The 22732-nt window shown below is 35.7% G+C and overlaps 1 protein-coding gene across 1 annotated transcript; it reads left to right on the forward strand.

Moving 5' to 3' along the window:
• Positions 1–11335: 11335 nt before the first annotated feature.
• LOC121050060 lies at positions 11336–14933 on the forward strand. The gene is made up of 6 exons (XM_040508629.1): positions 11336–11783; positions 11838–12926; positions 13359–13617; positions 13704–13979; positions 14048–14147; positions 14253–14933. The coding sequence occupies exons 1-6, from the start codon at positions 11336–11338 to the stop codon at positions 14931–14933; spliced, it is 2853 nt and encodes a 950-aa protein (XP_040364563.1).
• The last annotated feature ends 7799 nt before the right edge of the window (positions 14934–22732 follow it).

Raw genomic sequence — 22732 nt, forward strand, 5'->3', positions numbered from 1 at the left:
GTAAGGTTAGAAGTCCCCAACAAGGGGCACAACGCCTCAGATAGAGGCGCTGCAACCACACTTAGTGGAGGTGTGGTTGAGGCTGTGGCCCCCCAAAGGAAGAGAGGGAGGCCACTTGGTTCGATTGACACTCACCCAAGGAAGACGAGGGCGAGTAAGGCATAAACCGATCCATTAATCATCAATGTAGAGAATCCCTCTCAAAATATTGTCTCTGATTATAGTTATGTCCATGAATTAATACTGGAGGACGCTCCGATATTTGAAATGATTCCAGAGAACAAAGAAATCTCAATGGATTATGAGAGTGCGTATGAGTTGATAGAAAGATCTTCCATACACATTGATGATGTATTTGCATATACTGTTGCTCAAGAAATCATAGAGCACGATGATATCGAACCACGCTCTGTTGCCGAATGTTAACAAAGAGCATATTGACCTAAATGGAAAGAAGCAATCCAGGCAGAACTAGATTTTCTGGCAAAGAGACAGGTATTTGGTCTGGTAGTGCTAACGCCACCAAGTGTAAAGCCTGTAGGACATAAATGAGTCTTTGTCAGAAAACGTAATGAGAAGAATGAAGTCCTGAGGTACAAGGCTCGCCTTTTGGAGTAAGGTTTCTGACAACGCCCTGGAATTAAATACGAGAAGACATACTCACCCGTAATGGACGTTATAACGTTCCGCTAGTTAATTAGCTTAGTAGTTTCCGAAGAACTGGAAATGAAACTCATGGATGTGGTTACTGCATATCTCTATAATGATCTTGATTCAGAGATATATATGAAAATGCCTGATGACCTTACATTATCCAAGTCAAGTGACTCTAAACCACGGAGTGCTTTTGCAATTAGGTTGAAACGCTCACTTTACAGATTGAAACAATCAGTGCAGATGTGGTATACCTGTCTAAGTGACTACTTGATTAGGAAGGGATATAAAACAGATGAATTATACCCCTGCGTATTCATAAAGAAAACAAGTTCCAGATTTGCAATTGTAGATGTATATGTCGATGATATAAACATAATAGGTACTCTTGATGAAATAAGAGAAACCGCGAGCTACTTGAAATCCGAATTTGAGATAAAGGATCTTGGGAAAACTCGATTCTGTCTAGGCCTTGAACTAGAACACAGAGTTTGTGGAATACGAATCCACCAGTCTGCGTATGTCCAAAAGTCATGCAATTTAACATGGACAAAGCGCATCCTGCTAGCACTCCTATGATCGGTCGAAGTTTGGATGCAAAAAAAGATCCATTTCGTCCAAAGGAAGATGACGAAGAGGTGTTGGGAGCTGATATTCCCTATCTAAGTGCAATAGACGCATTATTGTACTTAGCCCAATGTACTCGACCAAACATTGCTTTCTCAGTGAACTTGTTAGCTAGATTTGGCTCAGCGCCAAGGCAGGGTCACTGGAATGGTATCAAGAACATTTTCTGATACCTAAAATGAACCATTGACTTGAGACTGTTCTTTCCCTACAGAGAGACAAGAGGGACCGCATATGGAACTGTAATCCTTAAAAGAAATGTTGATATCGAAGAGCCACTTACTACACTGAAACGCCAAATGACGTTTTGGTTGGTTTTGCTAATGTTGGGTACCTCTCTGACCCACATAAAGGTCGTTCTTAAATAGTTATGTATTTACCATTGGGAACACGACGATATCTCGGAGATCAACCAAGCAAATCCTTGTGGCTACCTCCTCAAACCACTCAGAGACCATTGCTCTACATGAGGCAGTTTGTGAGTGTGTATGGTTAAGAGCTATCATTACACATATTCAATGGACTAATGGTTTGAGTTTTACCACTGAAGAGCCTACTTGCATTAATGAAGATAATACAGCTTGCATCAAACAGATGAAGCTAGGATATATCAAGGGTGATAATACAAAACACATATCGCCAAAGTTCTTCTACAATCAGCAACAACAGACTCTCCTCAAGATTCAAGTGAATCAAGTAAGGTCTGAGGAGAATGTGGCAGATTTGTTCACCAAATCATTGTCTAAAGCCACATTTGGGAAACATGTGAAAAACATAGGAATGCAAAGACTTTCCAAACTCCCTTGATTAATGTAAGGATCAGGGGGAGGTGTGGAGCCAGAGGGAGTCTAACACACACGTCATCCTCAAATGTAAGAGGTGCGTTGTGCTATTTTCCTTTTACCAAGGTGTATTTTTTTATCCCACAGGGTTTTTATTGTTACTTGGCAAGGTTTTTAGTGAGCCAACAACTTATGCACCATTTCGTCTTTGACTTGGCACAAGGGGGAGTGTTAAAGGAAAAACACATTATGTGCCTTCATCAAATAAACTGATGAAATAGGGAATCAAGGAATTGCAATCACATCACAATCAGCATTTACTACCATTCTTGTAATTGATGTTAATCGATGTTTCCATTATAATTCTATCCTTATATAAAGGGGCTTTGAAATGAAATGAGTAGACCAATTCCAATTTCATTTTACTTTTACATAAACTTAAATATAACGTTTAAACCCTAGCTACATAAAGGGAAAAATTGAACAAAATAATATATATAATCATTTTTTATTTTTCACATTATATTTTCAAATTTACAAGAACCCAACAACGGTTGAATTCATATACATGTGCTATGCAAATCTATTGTGATTGAATGTATGTGCAAAACCATTGATTGAATTACATGAAATCTTTTCTACTCTTGATTGAAGAAAAAAAATTGTTGTTTAAATCTAAGCATGAGTGTAATGAAAAGAAAAAATGAGAAAGAAAAAAAAAAGCCAAAATAACCTAAGAGTCATTAGATTTTGAAAGGATAAGATGATATTTTTCTCAAGAGTTACGTGGCATGATTTGACAAATAGGTGATGTGTGTAGGTGACATGGCATGACACCTAAAATTGAGGTCACAAATCTTAGGCCTTATTGAGGCCACAAATCATTTTCCTTCAACATATTACATAATTTCATTAAATGACGTGGTTGTGCCATATCAGCTGCCACATAAGGTGGGATATAGGTGATTCACCTAACATTATTCCTTTATTAATCCTTATTATGCAGACATATCGAGATTTGAGAGCTACATCCACTGATCCTTAGCTTAAAATATATCATGCTACTTATATATGGTGGCCTCTTTTTGTTTTTTTGATAACTAGCTTCATAACAGAAGCTTGAGATTTCATTATGATAGAATGAATCGTAATAGAACCATAGTATGGTTACAGATGAAGAAACTCAATCTCTAATCTCTAATCTCTATATGAAATAAGAGAGAGAAAGGAATGGTTGTTACAAGAAGATAAAGTCGTAAAATCAAGCTTATAGAAATATAAGCTAATACAGGGTCTTTATACTAGATTTGAGCTTGTTATAAACTTTAAAACGGTAACCCAAATAAAAGTCATTGATCACTCTGGTACATTAATTTCAAAAATTATCATATTGGTACCCCAACATTAAAACTCTAACCACTTTTAGTACCTGCCATATATGACGGTGTCAACTCCATTGCCACCTAAGCTATTTTATGGGCAATTTTATCTTTTCTTTTTCTTAGCTAACTAGTGGTGGAGATGCGTCGACAAAGAATGCCGTGGGTGTGGGGCGAGTCAGAGACAATGACGGAACAAATGTCGGCGTCCTCGACTTTGGTGACTTCGACGATGGCGCCGCCGCGGAGCATCTTGGCACAGACAACCTTAAAACTGTAAGGATTCTTCTTCTTAGCATCAGCGACTGTGCCACTATTATAGATGGTAACCGCACCGTCTTAAGCCGCCATGGTAGTGGTTAAAGATTGAGAAGAAGATTTTTGGGATTGGGGTGGAGAATTAGGGGGTTTGATTTTAATTTGGAGAGGTGGGGATGGTCTAGAGAAATCTAGAGATGGATGAGGAGGTGATCAGGGATGGTTTCTTTCGATTACATAGGTGAGGGGAGGGTTGGTGTGGGTGTTCTTGAAGTTTTTGTTGTAGGAGGTTGAGAAAAATGTTAGTTGTTGAGTTGAAGAAAAAAAAATTTGAGTTAAAATATAGAGAGACGAAAATATCCTTTGAGAAATAGAGGTTTGACACTGTCATAGACGACGTGTATTAAAAGTGATTTGAATTTCAATGTTAGAGTATTAATTTGATAGTTTTTAAAATTGATATATTAAAACAAGAGAAAGTCTTGCGTAGGATATGTGTAAATGACACGTGGTAGGGCTGCCCAATCAGGTTCTTAGCAGGAGGTATTTTGGGTATTTCACTTTAAAAAGCAGGGACAGATTCAGAATACATGTAAAGTTTGGTGGGTTTTGATTAGGCAGCCGCATGGCCACTTGATGCGGCTACCGTATGTAAGAATTTTTCTTAAAACAATAAATGACTTTTATTTAGGGTACCGTTTGTAAATTTTTCTCTAAACTTTCTAACATATTGTTGCCTCTGAAAATCACCTTGGCATAGATAGCCGAGAGGACAAGGAACAAATGTCCTTCTTGATGAATGGATTGCGGGGCGTGCCAACACACGGCCAGAAGGCCAAGTGTGCAATTGCGGATGTAGTAGATGTAGTACGCTTTTCTAACTTCGTAGAGCGATTGAAAGCCGAGGAAGGAACAATCTCGGCTGAGAGTTCGATGCCTTTGGATCAAGGACTTTTGGGTTGTTCAATGGACGAGTCGCAAGTAGTGATTGGTAACCGAACAATTACGTTAAAACTACTCCTAATGCAAGAAACAACCACGATAGTAAAAAAGCAAGGAAGTAAACTCTAAATTAAGTGCAGAAAAATAAAGAGCAATAAAGTAAATCGCAGGAAAGTAAATAGCGATAAAGTAAAGAGCGGAAAAAGAAAATAATAAATTGCTTCAAGAATAAAACTATAAACTATTATCAAGAAGTAACAAAGGAAACAATTGAAATCATACTAGGTTACAAGAAAAACGAAGGGAAATGACTTGAACTAGTAGAGCCAACAACTAAAGAAATGAAACTAATCTGGAGCTAAGAAAAATAAAAGGAAACCCATGATGGAGTTTTGACTGGAGATATCTGTGTGTGTCCGATGTCTTCTGTCGATGCTTCTATTTATATAAATGTGGACTTGCTTGTAGTTGTAGAAGCCTTGCACGAATCCAATTCTTGTGCTCATCTCTGGAACTTCTTTGACAATTAAAACTCTATCTTCATGTGATGAATATCGGCCACACGTACTAGTCTTCTTCACAAGGTAGTAATCTTCTTCTTGTTAAAGTCCTCATCTAACTGTAATCAAAGTTAGTTCAAAAGGCCACGTACTCTAGTTTCATTCTTCTATTACAGTCCTTCATGCACTAAAATGCTAATCTTTCATGCAAACTCCTAAATTGATAAATCCTAACATGTTACACCACGTGAAAGTCTTGGAAAGCAACAATTGCCAAGTTGGATTAGTAAGACTAATCCATGAGCACCAGTACGTGCATGACCTTGACTGCTTCCTTGATATTTATCTCAACCTTAATTAGAAGATCTAATAAAACATTCTTTTGCTATGATGCCTTCTTCCTATTAACATATCCTCAAGATAACAACACATTAATAATGAGAAATTCGTTAATCATTATCTTGATTCTCCCTTCAACGGCTATGACTTGATGAAATGAAGGCTGATAAACCGGGTGTAAACACATATTCATAACAGAACCATTAGATGAGTAACACGTGGCCTTCATTTTTCTCACATTCTTGAGCATTGACTCAATACATAACCTAGAATTAGTAGAAAAGAATATTTCAATTCAGGGTTAATTTGATGATTCTATTCATCCCACAATGGGTGTATATATACAAGTACAAATGAGTAGTCTAACTATAATAGGAAACAATCTTTCCATAATAGCAAGATATCCTAATTAAATAAAGAGAGTTTCTATTGGGATCTCCAAATCTGCTCACTTGACCTTACTCTATTATGAATTATTAAATGACATATATAACCTACTATAAAATGACTATTAAGGACAATAATTATACCAAAAAAATTGTTATATTCATTTTCTCTAGACTTTCCAATTCAATAATAGTAGATTGCATTCTTTATTATTTTCCCTATCTATTTTCATTTTCCAATTTCACTACATACTCATTAAAGCATTCATATATATATATATATATATATATATATATATATTTAATAAGAAATAAAACTGTGATTAAGATAAAAATGTATGATATGCATATTGAACACATATTGGTCAGGGAGAACAAAATAAATTGTATTATGACCTAAATCTAAATCTATCCATTATATTTGCAAAAAGAAGAAGAAAAAAAATATAGCTAGCAAATAAAAATAAAATAAAAAAAATTTAAATAATTAATCATGAGGTACAGAATATAGAGCAACATTAAGTAAAAATGATTAATCTGTTTTTTTTTTTTTTTTTTTTTGCACAGCTAAAAAAGAAAAAGTAAATATAAAAAATCACATAATAGTTCATGTTATTTTATTTTTATTAATTTTTAAAACTCAATACCTTGTGTTTGATTTTTTTTTATTGGATAAGAGATTTATTTTGTCTGATTAAGGAATGGAGATGTAATCAAGATTTATAGAGTAATTAAATCATTGAAATGACTAAGTTTTTTATTATAAAGATATTAGTTTGTTTGTAAATTATATGAGTGAGATTATTTGAGGAACTTTAGTGAGGTTTAATGAGTAAATTTAGTATTTGAAAATTTGATAGGAGGTGTAAAAAGCATAGAGGTCAAGTGAGTAAATTTGGAGGTTCCAATATAAAAACTTTTAAATAAAATCCTAATTACATACATATTATTGAGATTCAACATTCCCCTTCAAGTTGGTGCATAGATGTCTATCATGACCAACTTGTCAATCGAGCTGTCAAATATCTTCCTGGACACTCCTTTAGTAAGAATATCAGCTAATTGCTCCTTTGAGTTTACAAATGGAAAGCAAATAACCTTTCTGTCAAGATTTTCTTTAATAAAATGACGGTCAACCTCCACATGCTTTGTTCTATCATGCTGAACTGGATTATGTGCAATCTCAATGGCAGCTGTATTATCACAATACAAATCCATAGACTTTTTAAGTTTGTAACCCAGGTCTTTTAATACATTACGAATCCATAACATTTCACAGACTCCATGTGTCATATCTCGGAACTCAGCTTCTGCACTTGATCTGGCAACGACTTTCTGCTTTTTGCTATGCCAAGTGACAAGGTTCCCTCCAACAAAAGTGAAATACCCAGATGTATAACGTCTGTCAGTTTTATCACCAGCCCAATCTGCATCTGTGTACCCAACAATTTCCAATTCATCTTTTTTTTTCTGAAACAGTAACCCTTTACCTGGCACCATCTTCAAGTACCTCAAAATACAAAAGACTGCATCCATATGCTCTTCACTAGGACAATGCATAAATTGACTAACAACACTCACAGCATAAGCAATATCAGGTCTAGTATGTGAAAGATAAATCAATCTTCCTACAAGACGTTGATACCTCCCTTTATCAGTTGGAACTTGATCAGGATAGATAGCAAGTCCGTGATTCATCTCAATGGGTGTCTCAATGGGTCGGCAATCCAGCATCCCCGTTTTAGCAAGTATATCAAGAATATATTTCCTCTGTGAAAGTGAAATCCCCTTCTTAGACCTTGCAACTTCAATATCCAAAAAATACTTCAGTTGTCTCAGATCCTTCATTTCAAACTCCTTTGACAAATACTTTTGTAATTCATTTATCTCTTTCGGATCATCCCTTGTAACAATCATGTCATCAACATACACAATAAGAGCTGTAATCTTACCATTCTTGCGCTTGATGAACAAGGTATGGTCAGAATTGCTCTGTTTGTATCCAAAGGCTTTCATGGACTTTGAAAATCTTCCAAACCAAGCTCTTGGAGACTGCTTCAGGCCATACAAAGACTTCTTCAATTTACACACCTTGCCAATGTCACTTGGGTAATTCTTAACACCTGGGGGCACATCCATGTACACTTCTTCCTCCAAATTCCCATTAAGAAATGCATTCTTCACATCAAACTGGTGGAAATGCCAATCTTTGTTTGCTGCAAGTGAGATTAGAATCCGGACAATATTAATCTTTGCCACAGGTGCAAAAGTCTCCTCATAATCAATCCCATAGCGTTGTGTATATCCTTTGGCAACCAATCTTGCCTTGCATCTATTAATAGTTCCATCTGCATTAAGCTTTACAATATATACCCAACGACATCCTACAGTCTTCTTTCCAACCGGCATAGGTACTAGCTCCCATGTTGCATTCTTTTGAAGAGTTTCCAATTCTTCATTCATCGCCTTTGTCCATTTTGCATCCATCAATGCATCTTGCACGTTACTAGGAATAGATACAGTAGATAATTGATCAACAACAAGTCACTACAAAAAAAAGGTTTAATTGCGACGCTTATTTGCGACATCGTTATGCGGCCGTCGCAAATTCTAGTAAATTTTGGGCGGTTTTGCCCGATGCAATTTAGCGCCAATATTGTTACGACGCCCTTAAAGAATCGTCGCATAGCACGTCGTGTATATCTAAAAAATAGAAAGGCTTGCGACACGGAAAGAGAACACGTCGTATATAATACAATTTAAACTTAATTCTATCTGCTCCTCGTCTATAGCTCGATCGTGTCTCCTAACTGTGCAAGACTGCAGTCTAGTCTACTGTCTCACAATTCCTATCCGGCAGTGTTGTAATCTCTACTTTCTCAAAATCACAATTGTGGTTTAGGTAACGTTTGTCAGTATTGTTTATGGTTGAAATTGTTTTGATTTAAGGCTTTGCCTTGGCTCTCTAATCTGGATTTTTCCCCCTTCTGTCAGGTACGGAATCCTTGTTCCAAATCAAGATCAATATCCTTCCCTCTCGATCCAGGTATGGATATTGAAGCATTTGTTTTGTTTTCTATCGAAATTTGATGATCTATTGTTGTAGTGCATACTGTTGGTCTTCAATTTCAATTTCTTGGAATTTGGGTGAGATTTGCGGGCTAATTCGGTGACTTAAAGATTTGCTCATTCCTACTTCAAGATTCGCTCTTTCTTGGGGTTTCTTTGTGTAGTTTGATAGTTAATTGCATTGCCAATCTTTGATAAATTTATGTCACTTGTTTGGACATCTGGTTTGGTATACAGGTCTCCGTCGTTTTTTTGCTTTGTATTGTTTTGATTTGATTATTCAAATTTCTTGGGTGTCAACAATGGTGCCAATCTTTTAGTGAAAAAACAAGGTCATCCAGTTGGGTTTGTGAAGAACAAAACCATTTTGATTACTACCCAGTTTAGCTTCCTCCTCTGTATTTGCCTAAATTAAAGCTTCTTTATATAGTGTTAGTGTAAATCTTAATTGCTTTTGCAGATGAGGATAGTTATAAGTACACATCTTGCAAAGACATTCTCTTTTCTTTCTTAATGCAATTCTTTCTGTTTAGAACAAGAAGTGGTAAAATAAGAATTGTAGGTATAGAAAGAAAATAAAATTATTGCACTTCTGGGTCTAGAAACACAATGAATGTTCTTTACTTGTGGTTTGATGGAAAAGAAGGAAAAACAAATATAAGGTCCCTAATTGAATTGCATCTCTCAGTTACGTGTCCTTGCATAGTAGGAAATATGAACTTTTTTTTTTATCTCACTTGTTAATTTTGAATTTATGGGTTGATGATTGAATCTGCGTTTTTCTGATATTACCAAATTGCTAAGAGTTGTCTTCTTTTTTTTTTGTCTTTTAGGTCAAGGAGAAAAGTTACAAGTTGGATGCACTATTATCATTGATAATAATGCCTGGGATTGGTCTTGGATAGGCATTCAATATTGAAGAGGTGACTATTGTCCTTTTGTAATGATATGGAAACATTGTTTTTCGTCGTCCATCATACTTCTGTTTATTCCTCAATATTTTGGTTAAAATTCTGGATTCTGTTTATACATAAATATATGTGCATTTACCTTTATGATTGTCTATATAATTCAACTTAGAGGAGCTATGATAGATATTGACAACGAATGTGTCAAATTGCTGTGTTATTGTGGTTGTAATAAAGCATATACCAGGTAAAGGAGTTAGCATTTTCCTATAATAAAAACAATGGATGGCAAGATAAAATAATGCTTTTGTTGTGGTGATTGCCTTTCTGCCATTTCCAAACATGGTGCTACCATTTGTTTTTGGCTACAGATTTGCAGGTCAAAAAAAAATATATATATATATATATATATATATATATATATATAACATGGACTTTGTTTCTATGGTCTTTTTTTGTTTTATTCTATTTTATATCATTTCTTTCAAATTGCTCTTTTTTTTTGTTTTGCTTCCTTATTTTAACTAAGCAAAGCCTGAGTACTATACTACAATAAAGCATGATAAGACTTCCAAATAAGTCGGTAGTTTGGTTGGTCCATACGCTGGTTGTTCCTACATATACCTGCAGTTTATTTTGATGCAGCACATTGTATTTGTTTGTTATTTTACACTGCATATACTAATGCAATTATCTATCTATGATACGTAGTGTACTTGGAACATTTGCAAGACCACCAAGAAAGCTGTAGCATTCTCTTGGGAGAAACCCGTAAGTATCTTTTCTATTTCATGTTCTGTTTGTCTGTGCTTCCTTTTGTCTGCTTCGTTTTTCTATGCTTAAATGAATAATAAATTTGTTAATGAAAAATTTCTACACAAAATTGAAGTTTCCTAAACTACTGACGATGCAATATAAACATAATTTAGTTCCTACAGTAATGTTTGATTGAAGAAAGCCTTTCCCCTTGTCAACGTTTTGATCTTTGAACCAAGCATAGAAATTTTCTATTAACTTGGTGGGTGACTTACTTTCCTCAACTAATTACATAGTCAAGTAGTATGGTTCGGTTGCTACGAACTTGGATAATCTATGGGATGAGACATGGTTACTGATGGGGTATTTGGCTTATAAAAAAGAATCCAGAAGAATATTAAATCAAACTTATAACTAAATCCCTCCTCATAAGAATTTTGTTATGGCTTTGTGCAGTAAATTATTATTTATATCTCTATATGTTTGTGCTTGTGCGTGTATATATATATAAATGAGTATTAAAATGGTTGGCCTTATTGATTACAATAGATAAAAACAACTTATCTACCTGGTTTGGTAAATAGTTTTTCAGATATATATTTTTATATATATATATATGAATGTGTGTGTGCGCGCGCATTTTGTTATTATTATGTGTGTGTGTATATGCGTGTTCTTATTATACATATATATATGTTTTTTTTGGTTTTTTTTATAGCAAGTAGGAAAGTAAACATGGATAAGAGTTGGATTGATGTACAACAAACGGACTGGCATAGATATGAAGATGGAGTTGATAGATTTTTGGATTTCGCATTCGCCAATAGCATCGATAAGACAAGGATTTATTGTCCTTGTAAGCTATGTCGCAATCGCTATTTTAAGACTAGGGAGGAAGCGAGCGAGGATATAAAGGTAGATGGATTTTGGGAAAAATATAGAATATGGGATAAACATGGTGAATCTAGGCCTGCGACTGCATACCAAGGTACTGGGGTTAACTCCAATGTGGCCATCAATGATGATATGTTTGGCATGATTAATGAGGCAATTGGGGCTCCCACTGCCAATTCTGGTTTAGGTGATGATTGTCCTATAGAAAGTGAAAATGTTGAGGGACCAAATGACGAATCTGCAAAATTTCTTAAATTGCTCCAAGATGCAGAGTGTCCTTTATATCCTGGTTGCGAACAATTTACGAAATTGTCATTCATTGTTTGATTGTTATACTTGAAAGTTCTTAGTGGATGGACAAACAAGTCTTTTGATTTACTACTGGAGCTTTTAAAATCTTCTTATCCTGATGGAGTAAGCTTACCAGATTCTTTTTATAAGGCTCAAAAGCTAACTGCTGACTTGGGCTTCACATACAAAACTTGGGATGCATGTCCTAATAATTGTATGTTATTCAGAAATGAGGATGAGAAACTTAAAAAATGTGCAATATGTGGGGAATCTCGATATAAAGAGTTAGGGGATGATTCTAATGACCAGCAGAGTATGGGTAAAAAAGTTCCTGCTAAACAAGTGAGATACTTTCCTTTGAAACCACGTTTACAGAGATTGTTTATGTCTTCTAAGACTGCTTCCTATATGAAATGGCATGCAGAGGACCGCACAAAAGATGACGTGCTAAGGCATCCGGCTGACAGTCTTGTGTGGAAAACACTTGATGAAAAGTTTCCAGATTTTTCTAGTGATAGTCGCAATGTTAGACTTGGGTTAGCAGCTGATGGGTTCAACCCATTCCGAACGATGTCCATAGCTCATAGCACATGGCCTGTTGTTCTAATACCTTATAACTTGCCACCTTGGATGTGCATGAAGCAACCATTTTTCATTTTGTCAACGCTCATTGATGGCCCAAAAGGACCTGGAAATAAGATTGATGTATTTCTACAACCTTTGATTGAAGAGCTAAAAGAATTATGGCATGAAGGAGTTCTTACTTATGATGCCTCGACTAATCAGATGTTCAACTTGCGTGCGATGTTGTTATGGACAATTAACGACTTTCCGGCCTATGCAAATTTATCAAGTTGGAGCACTAAGGGTGCAAAAGCATGTCCCTGTTGCAATAAGAACACTAAATCTAGTTGGTTGAAACATGGAAGGAAGTATTGCTATATGTGTCACCGTAGATTCTTACCAAGGAATCATAAATTTCGAAAAGATAAAGTGTCTTTTGATGGCAAGCAAGAATGGGATCGAGCACCAAATCGATGTTCTGGAACTGAGGTGAAAAGACAATTGCAGAATGTACTCACAGAGTATAAGAAGAAAGATCTTCGAAAGAGAAAAAGAGAAGAACTTGAGAAAAATACAGGTCAGCATGAACACATTTGGAAAAAAAAGAGTATTTTTTTTTAGCTACCATATTGGGAGCATAATTTAATTCGTCATAATCTTGATGTTATGCACATTGAGAAAAATTGTTTGGATAATATACTCTGGACATTGCTGGGAGTTCCGGGAAGAAGTAAGGATAATTTGAAGTCTCGCCGTGATTTAGAAGAACGGGGAATTAGGCAGCCTTTACATCCTCAGCAACGGGGTTCTAATAAAGCATATTTATGTCCTGCATGTTTTGCTATGAATAAAGACAATAAGGATATCTTTCTACGGGTTTTAAAGAGAGTAAAACTTTCAGATGGTTATGCATCTAACATATCTCGACGTGAGCGCTTAAAAGAACGTACTATCTCGGGTCTTAAGAGTCATGATAACCATATATTGATGCAACAATTACTTCCAATAGCTGCACGAAGAGCACTCCCCAAGAATGTTGTTGAAGCATTGATTGAGTTGGCTAATTTTTTTAGGCAACTATGCTCAAAAGTAAACAAACCATCTGACTTGAAAGATATTCAAGAAAGAATTGCCCTTACACTTTGTCATCTTGAGAAGATGTTTCCAATGTCATTCTTTGATATTATGGAACACTTGCCTATCCACTTAGCTGAAGAAGCGTTGATTGCGGGGCCTGTACAATTTAGGTGGATGTATCCCATCGAGAGGTATGTAAATATACCTTTTCAATCTGTGTAAGCTTATATAATATTAATTATAGCTTGCTGGTATATGATACAAATTACTTTTTTAGGTTTTTATTTACATTAAAAGAATATGTCCGTAATCGTGCACATCCCGAGGCCTCAATTGCTAAAGGATACTTGATGGAAGAATGCATGACATTTTGCTCGAGATACTTGGATGAAGTGGAAACAAAGTCTAATAGGCCTGATCGAAATTATGATGGTGGTACTAATTTTGGTCGTCGTTTGGGTAAAGGAGTTAAAATACACCTTGATGATGTTTCTAGGGCACAAGCACATAAGTATGTGTTAATGAATACAGATGCAGTGACACCATTTCGAAAGTAAGTCTTGATTTTACAAATAAATCTTTAGTATATTTGAATCAATTCTGACTTCTCATTCTATTTAGCCAACATCTTCAATTACTTGTTGATCAGTGGCCTAATAGAAATAATCATTATATCCAAAAACTTCACGGTGGAACATTTCACAAATGGTTTAAAAATTATGTAAGTACAGCTAGTTATTTTATTACTTTACTATATCTATCATACAAGTTAAACTAAATTATGATTGTACATATACTTAGATTACTATATCAATATTCTGTATAGGTCATGACAGAACGGCGAATTCATAATAGGGTATTTTCTGACGAAATAATTGCTTTGGCTAGAGGCCCTCATGAAGATGGTTTGAGGTTTAAGGGATATTTTATCAATGGCTTTCGGTTTCGTACCAAAAGTAGAGATAAAAAAAAATCCACTCAAAATTCTGGTATTATGATGGATGCCACTACAGGAGACAACAATCGTCAACCGATTGAGGAAAGGTTCTATGGGGTATTAACTGATGTGATTCAAATCCGCTATACCAATCACTTAAAGTTTGTCTTATTTAAGGGTGATTGGATTAATAATCGAATGGGCCTAAAAAAAGATGAGTTTAAATTCACACTGGTGAATTTTAATCATTTATTATACAAAGACAATGTAATAGAAGATGAGCCTTTTATTTTGACAGAACAGGCAAGGCAGGTTTGTTATGTGCAAGACCCGTCGGATCCCAATTGGCATGTTGTTCTTCACATGACGGTTAGAGATTTGTTTGATATGTACTCAAAGGACTCTTCTCGTCGTCCAACAGTAGTGCCTCAAGTTGAGTTGTATGCCCGTCAACAATTGGATGAAACTATATATCAGAATGATGAGGAGGTTAATTGGGTGAGGGAAGGAGTGGATGGAACCGAAGTGGATACAAGTGACAATGACGTTGAAGTTGAAATGGAAGAATGAAATTTACCAATGTTTATCATGAACCATTATTTCAGTCTTAATTTCTTTCTTCTTCTTTTTTTTTTCTTTTTTTTTATAATATGGTAACAATATAGTTTTAATTTGGAGAAAGTTCTTAAAGTAATTGGAAGTCAACTATTTATGACAAGTCAATTTTAAACTATAATTTTTTTCTCGTATTTGTTTGTTTATTTATTTTTACATCAATTTGTCTGTTTGCTCATGGATTAATTTGATAAATTACAATGTACTTCAATTTTTGTGGTATATAATGTTTCATTGCAGATTTATGGCGCCTAAGAGAACAAAAGGTATGTCTATGGAGGAGTTGATTCCACCTTCTCCTGTGAGACCAAGAAAGGGTCAGTTGCAAGCACGATCAGCTAAACGTGTGTCTGCTTCTGGTCAATATAAACGGCCTCGACCCAATACATCTCGAAATCAACAAGAAGCTCAATTGGTGACACCTACAACTACTCAATCAGAGACACATCAGCATCATGTGTCTGAAGCTAGTCCAGAGGAGCCTGTTACAACCCAATTACACGAGTCAGGTTGCTTCAACTCTTTTTTTTTTTTATGTGTTTTTCTTTTTCTTTACATTAGAACTAGCTATTAAATATTTTGCTGATTACCTGCAATTTGGTGTTTGGACTATATTTTTCTATTTGCTTCATTGAATTCTGATGCCCTCACCTTGGATTTCACTTATAATGCTTATACCCTACTAATCTATGATTCCATTCTAATAAGTATAGAATCTTGTACTTGTACTGATCTCTATGGCATTGACTAAATATTCAATATTGACATGTGAACTTACTGGTTATGCTGATTTTGGTTTATATATATCAGATTGTTACTAGAATGCTTTAGATGTCATGATTGAACTTCCTAAATTAATGTGTTTGTTTCCTATAATTATGGATCAGGTCAAATTAATGAAAGAGCTAAGAAAGGTAGGGGTGCTGCTTGTGGTATGCCTGAATGGGGAACTGGAAAAATAGCGCATATTGAATTTGATGCTAATTGGATGCCTATCAGTGAAAATGGGAAGGGGTTTAGTTCACAACTTGGAATCTTGGCCCGAGATGGACAGAAGGTTCCTCTAACCTTTACTTCATGGACTGCCATGCCAGATGATCTTTTGGATGACATTTGGAAAGATGTCAAGGTACGAAGAAACTCCTAATAACTGTTTTGAAATAATTTTTATATTTTATTTTGATTCATGATTAATACATAATTTTTATTAGGATAACACAGATGTTCCGGATGAATATAAACATCATTGCTGAAAGGTTGTTGGTAGTAGATGGAGGGATTGGAAGTGTCGAGTCAAGACACAATGGTTTGATAAATATGAAATTGATGAGCAGCGATTAGCATTCACTCCTAATCAGGTTGTTGCAGACCAATGGAAAATATTAGTAGAGTATTGGGGTCTTCCGCATGTACAAGTAAAGTGATCAACTGAAATGATTTAGTATTATTGAAGATTAGGAAATACAAGAGTTAAGTTTATGGTGTATCATTGCTTTTGTAGGAAATGTGTGAGACGAATAAATCTAACCGTGCACGAGGAGGTGCCCCTCATAGGACTGGTCGAAAATCGTTTGCTAGACTACGAAAAGAGGTATGTATAGCATTTCAATAATGGCACATATGATCAACATACGCTATCATTCGCAATATTTGAATTTGTTTAATTTCTCTTCCATATAGTAATGTGCAAGTAAGAAACATTATTGCTTCTTTTTACTTATTTGTCTCACTTGTGAATCAAGATGTTAGCTTTCTCTGTTACACATTTGATGAATAAATTTCTTTTGTTGCTAAGATCATGGAGAATGGAGAGAAAACAGATCGTGTGAGCATGTTTGTCAAAACAAGAGCTATGAAAACAAGGAATGATGATGGTCAGCCAATTGAAGTACATGATGAGGAGGCTACTGCCGTCATTGTGAGTAAAATATATTTAATTTTCATAATTATATCATGCATAGTATTAGAGGTCTATGAACTGTGTTTTGGCTTGGTTGTTTTGTTGGTCAGTTTGTTGTGTTGTTTTTAATTAAGCTTTGATCTCAGTGATTATAGTATTTAATCAAATTATATAATATATTTTACAGAGTCAATTCAATGAATATTTGAGGGACATGCCAGAAGATGAACAAAATGATACTTTTCGTGAAGAGGTATTTACTACAGTGATGGGAGAAGATACACATGGGCGTGTTCGCATGTATGGAATAGGTGTAACTCCATCTCAAGTGTTTGGTAACTCAAAAACTTCTGAGACTACTGAAAAGAAGACAATTGAGGAAATGGAAAAGAAATACCAAACAAAGCTAGATGATCTCAAAGAAAGCCATGAATCTCAATTGGGAGACATGAAATTAAAGTACGAAGATGTGTCGAATCGTCTCAATCTTTTGATGGCACATGTTGGTATCCAAGTAAACCAAAGTGGAAGTACAAGTGAACAGGTATAACATCTTTGTTGTGTTTTTATTATTACAAGTATTTGTTTATCTTCTTGGGGATACCTAGTGTATAGCTTTTGTTATTTTTTGTCTTTTACTTAAGTTTAAAGTATTTCATCTCATAAATACATGATTCCTCATGTCCACAGCAATTAAGGCGTACTATAGATGGTCATCATCAATTAGATTTGGAAGGGCAGCAGTAATTAGCCTCGTCTACAAACACAAATTCATGATGAACCGTAATATATATTTTTTTTTTCGAATACATCGCTACAACAAAAATAATATGATTATTTCATTGAGTTTATTGATGAGTTCTCTTCTTTTTATTTTCAGGTTGGAGAAATATCTAGGTTATTATGGTGAAAGTACAAGATGCTACTCTAAATTTTACAATTAGCATGCTACTCTAAACTCGATCATTTTATTTGGTATTTCAACTACATACGTACTAGCTATTGTATTCGCACAGTATTTAACTTTGTATGATTAGATATTTGTTATACAATTATTATATATATTTACTCTTTCACACTAATTGAGCTGCAGTGAAATTGAAGGTTTATTTTGGTTATAAACAATTAATTAAAATTCATAAAAAATCTATTATAAATCATTTATAAAATATTTGACACAAACTTCTTGCGACTGTAAAATTATAGTCAAGAGCGTTGCAAAAAATATCATCCAACCTAAATGCGACATAATGTACTCGTCACAAAAAATTGTCGCAAAATATTTAGACTTTTAACGACGGTACGCAAGCGTCGCAAAAGTAATCGCGTGGCAAAAAAGTGTCACAAAAGATTAATAAATTCGACACACTTTTTAACGACGCAAAGCCAAGCGTCGCAACTCCGTCGCAAATAGTCTTTGGCGACGGTATCTACGTGTCGCAAAAAGAACCTAAGTAATTGCGACGCGTTTTTTAACGACGTTTTCTTTCCCGTCGCATGTCCGTCGCAAATATCTTTTTACGACGCTTTTTTTACTTTTTACGACATTTTTCTAACGTCGCAAATAAACCTTGTTTTTGTAGTGAGTGCATGTGACCCAGAAATCCTATGGTTAGACATAAAATTAGCTATAGGGTATTTAGCTTTGGCTTTGATATCTGGTTCATATTGTTTATTAGGAATTCCCTTGGTAACCCTTTGTGATTTCCTAGGTTCGATACTTTCTAACCCAGAAGACTCATTAAAGTTTAGGGGTACCTAAGGTGGATCATTATGACTGGGATCTTCAGTTGGTGATGCAGAATAGGGAATATCTTATGTGTGAGCTTCAGATATATCTTGATTTTGATTCAAACTATCCAGAAAAGTTGTCTTTTCTGTCTTGGAATTCACAACGTTCTGTTCGGCAGTTGCATTCTCTGTTTCGGAATTCGCAACACTCTGTTCGGCAGTTGCATTCTTTGTTTCAGAATTCACAACACTCTGTTCGGCAGTCGCATTCTCTGTTTTAGAATTTCTACCTTCAAATCCTTCCTCCAAATTTTCCAAGTCTTCAAAGACATCAAAATCAATAATAGAACAAGGATTCCCTTCACAACCTCTCTCCCCCTGAAGGGAAGACTGAGAAGCTCCCCCTGAGAAATATGCCTCAGATTCATGGAATGAGACATCAAGAGATATATGTACTGTATCAGTGAGCGGATCATAACATCCGTAGCCCTTCTGAAACTCTGCATAACCCACAAAAATACACTTCTTTGCACGGGGATCAAGTTTGCTCCGTTGTCGCTTTGGTATGTGGACATAAGCTTTGCACCCAAACACTCGGGGCTCCAAATTAGGCATAGAGGGGATGGTTAAAAATGTATGAAGCTTTTGATAAGGATTCTGAAACTCAATTACCCGTGAAGGAGTACGGTTAATGAGATATGCTGCTGATTTCACTACTTCTCCCCAATATGACCGAGGTATATTCATGCCAAATAAGGAAGCACGAACGACTTCCGTCAACTACCTATTCTTCCGTTCTGCTAAACCATTATGTTGAGGAGTATAAGAATTGGAGGTTTGATGACGAATTCCATGTGACCTGCAAAACTCAATCATAGGGCCATTCACAAACTCTCCACCATTGTCAGACTGAAACACTCTGATAGATTTTTGATACTGAGTTGCCACCATTTTGTGAAATTCAATAAACATCCCAAATACATCACTCTTATTCTTTAGTAATGATACCCATGTCATGCTAGTACAATAATCTATAAACGTTACATAATATCGAGCTCCAGAAAGAGAAGGAATTTTCGCAGGACCCCAAACATCAGAGTGGATTTTCATAAAAGGAACAAGACTTTTATTAAGACTTGGTGAATATGAAATACGATGGCTCTTGGTCAGTTCACAAATGTCACAATGGAAATCCAAATCACTGATAACAAAAAACAAATGAGGTTGTAGTTTCTTAAGATAACTAAAAGATAGATGACCTAAACGGCGATGCCATAACCATACAGCTTCCTTCGCATTATCTACCCCATTGATCTGATTAGCTTGCCCCAAAAGATGCTTCTGGTTCTCTCCAGTCTTTGTCAGATCCAGGTGGTACAATTTCCCCCTTCTAACACCATAACCAAGAATCCGCCAAGTCAGAATGTCCTGAAACACACAGAAAGACGGATAGAAGGTCACAATACATGCAAGAGCTAAAATAATTTGACCAACAGACAAGAGATTATAAGCTAGTGATGGAACAACTAAGACAGATTCAAGGGTTAAGGTATCATATAAAACAATAGAACCTTCTCCGGTGATCGGAGTTGGAGTACCATCAGCAGTAGAGACAACAACTTGAGGGGAATGTCTAAGGTTTTTCACAAGATTAGGGTCATTGGTCATATGATCAGATGCACCTGTATCAATTATCCATGTATTATTCAAAGTAATCTTACCCTTCATACCTGATTGTGCTACATTAGCGGAGGCATTATCTAGACGCTCTTCCTCTGTAGTAGCAATGGCGGCCTTACCCAGATTCTTTTGTGGTTTCTTGGTGAAGTCCCACCAATCAGGGTAACCAATCACTTCATAGCACCGCTTCTTTCTATAACCTAGTTCCCCACAAACAATGCACTTTCTATTTGCATATGGATTTGGTTTACCTAGAGGACGACGTGGAGAAGGACCTGAAAATCCTAGAGGAGGACCTGGTTTGTGTTGGACAGCCATAACAGAAGATTCGGTAGGTATCGAATGCCCCATAGCCTGTTTCTCTGATTGCACCTTGCGAATGTAAGCATAGCTCTGCTAAAAGAGAATTTAGGTTCCTTGCGCAGGATTTCTCCACGCACCTTATCATACTTTGGTCAAGTCCACTCAAAAATATGTGAACATACATCTGGGACATTGCTGAGGTCTCTTGAACTACAACTGCAACATTATCATTTTGAGAGGCTACCCTTTGATCAATCTCCTAGAACATCGCCATTAGCTCATTATAGTATATAGGAATGGGCCGTCCATTTTGCTTTGCTTCAAAACACTTCTTGTTCAATTCAAAGATCCGGGTTTCATCAGAATCATCATAAAAAGTTTTCTCTACAGCTTCCCAAATATCTTTTGCAATAGGAAGACGAATATACCGGTTCATAAGAGAGGACTCCATGAAGTCAATTAGCCAACTTTTCACATTTTCATTGTCCATAGCCCAAACTTCATACTCTGCAGAATTCATGGCGGGTTCAGCCTTCACTCTGGTCAGATAACCAACCTTCCCTCGTGCTCCAATGCGCATCCGCATGAGAGCAGCCCATATGGTGTAGTTGGATTCATTCAAGACAACACTTGTTGGGTGGTGTAGTGGTGATGGATGACTTGTGAGGATGGCACCATTGCCTTCTCGGGATTTGACTGTTCGCCTTCAATTACAGGTTCGGCCATTGAAGGATTCGGGATTTTTTGCAGGATTGGGTTTTCTAGGGTTTCAAGATGGATCTGAATTTTTTTTTTTTTCAAAAAAAAAGGTAGGGTGATGGTGGTTCGGAATTCAGGTAGTGGTACGCAGCGATTTGTGGTTTTTCGGGATTCAGGATTCAAAGAATGCAGTGCAAGTTCAAAGGATTGAACCTACTCTGATACCAAGTAGAAAAGAATATTTCAATTAAGGGTTAATTTGATGATTCTATTCATCTCACAATGGGTGTATATATACAAGTACAAATGAATAGTCTAACTATAATAGAAAATAATTTTTCCATAATACCAGGATATCTTAATTAAATAAAATCCTAATTACATACAGATTATAACGATTCTACATTATCCATGATTGCTCTTAAAGTTGGTAAACCCTAGCTAGCTACTTTATATGCTTTAGGAATCTCAAGGGAGGCCCCGGATGAAAATTGGTACAGTGGAGAGAATATGAATATATGATAGAGGGACCTATAATGATCGACAGACCAGAAAAGAAATCAAGGACAGGTTGTAGTGGCAACAAAATTTGGTAGTAGAAAGCATGCATAAAACAATAGCCTAAACCTCGTTGTCCAACCAACAGATCAAGGATATTTATCGAAGAGAAAGAATAAAAAGGAAAAAGGAAAAAGGAAAAAGGAAATGATCGTGGAGTGGATATTGGCAAGTAAATAATTGTGGGAAGAGAGTGGTGGAATCATGATGAACTACAAGACAAAGGAAATGATCGTGGAGTGGATATTGGCAAGTAAATAATTGTAGGAAGAGAGTGGTGGAAAAATTGGAATCATGATGAACTACAAGACAAAGGGGTGACTGGTGAGTTTGATTGCTTGATCCATCCAGCAACCTGGCTTTCTGACTTTTGCAAACGCCAATAATTTAACGTGTAAATTATACGAATATTCTATCAAATTAATGAAATTATGGAGAGGATTGTATGCACTGATAGTGTAAGTACACTGTATATTATTTTAATTTCTAAAAAAATAACAGATACTCATCTAATCTACTTCTTTATATATTTTATATCAAAAAAATTACATTCATTCATATTATAAGTACCCATGCAATGACGGTGCATAAAATACACTACCATCAAATTATAATACAATATGGGGCACGACCTGGATATTCCAAACTCTTACCTCAGTTTTATTGGTGGATTCAAGCTAGTACATGATTTGAGAAACTACATCCACTCCTTTCTCAATTCAATATATAATGGCGCCTTTGTTAATAATCTAACATGAGAGAAGAAAAGTATTAAAATTCTTTTACATATGTATAATAATTTTTAATTATCTGATTGCAATGTGTATTGTTTTTCTTCTTGTTAGTTTGATAATGGAAGAAGAGTATTAACCTGAGATCTTGT

Source organism: Rosa chinensis, chromosome 6, assembly GCF_002994745.2.
Source record: "Rosa chinensis cultivar Old Blush chromosome 6, RchiOBHm-V2, whole genome shotgun sequence".
Classification (NCBI taxonomy): domain Eukaryota; kingdom Viridiplantae; phylum Streptophyta; class Magnoliopsida; order Rosales; family Rosaceae; genus Rosa; species Rosa chinensis.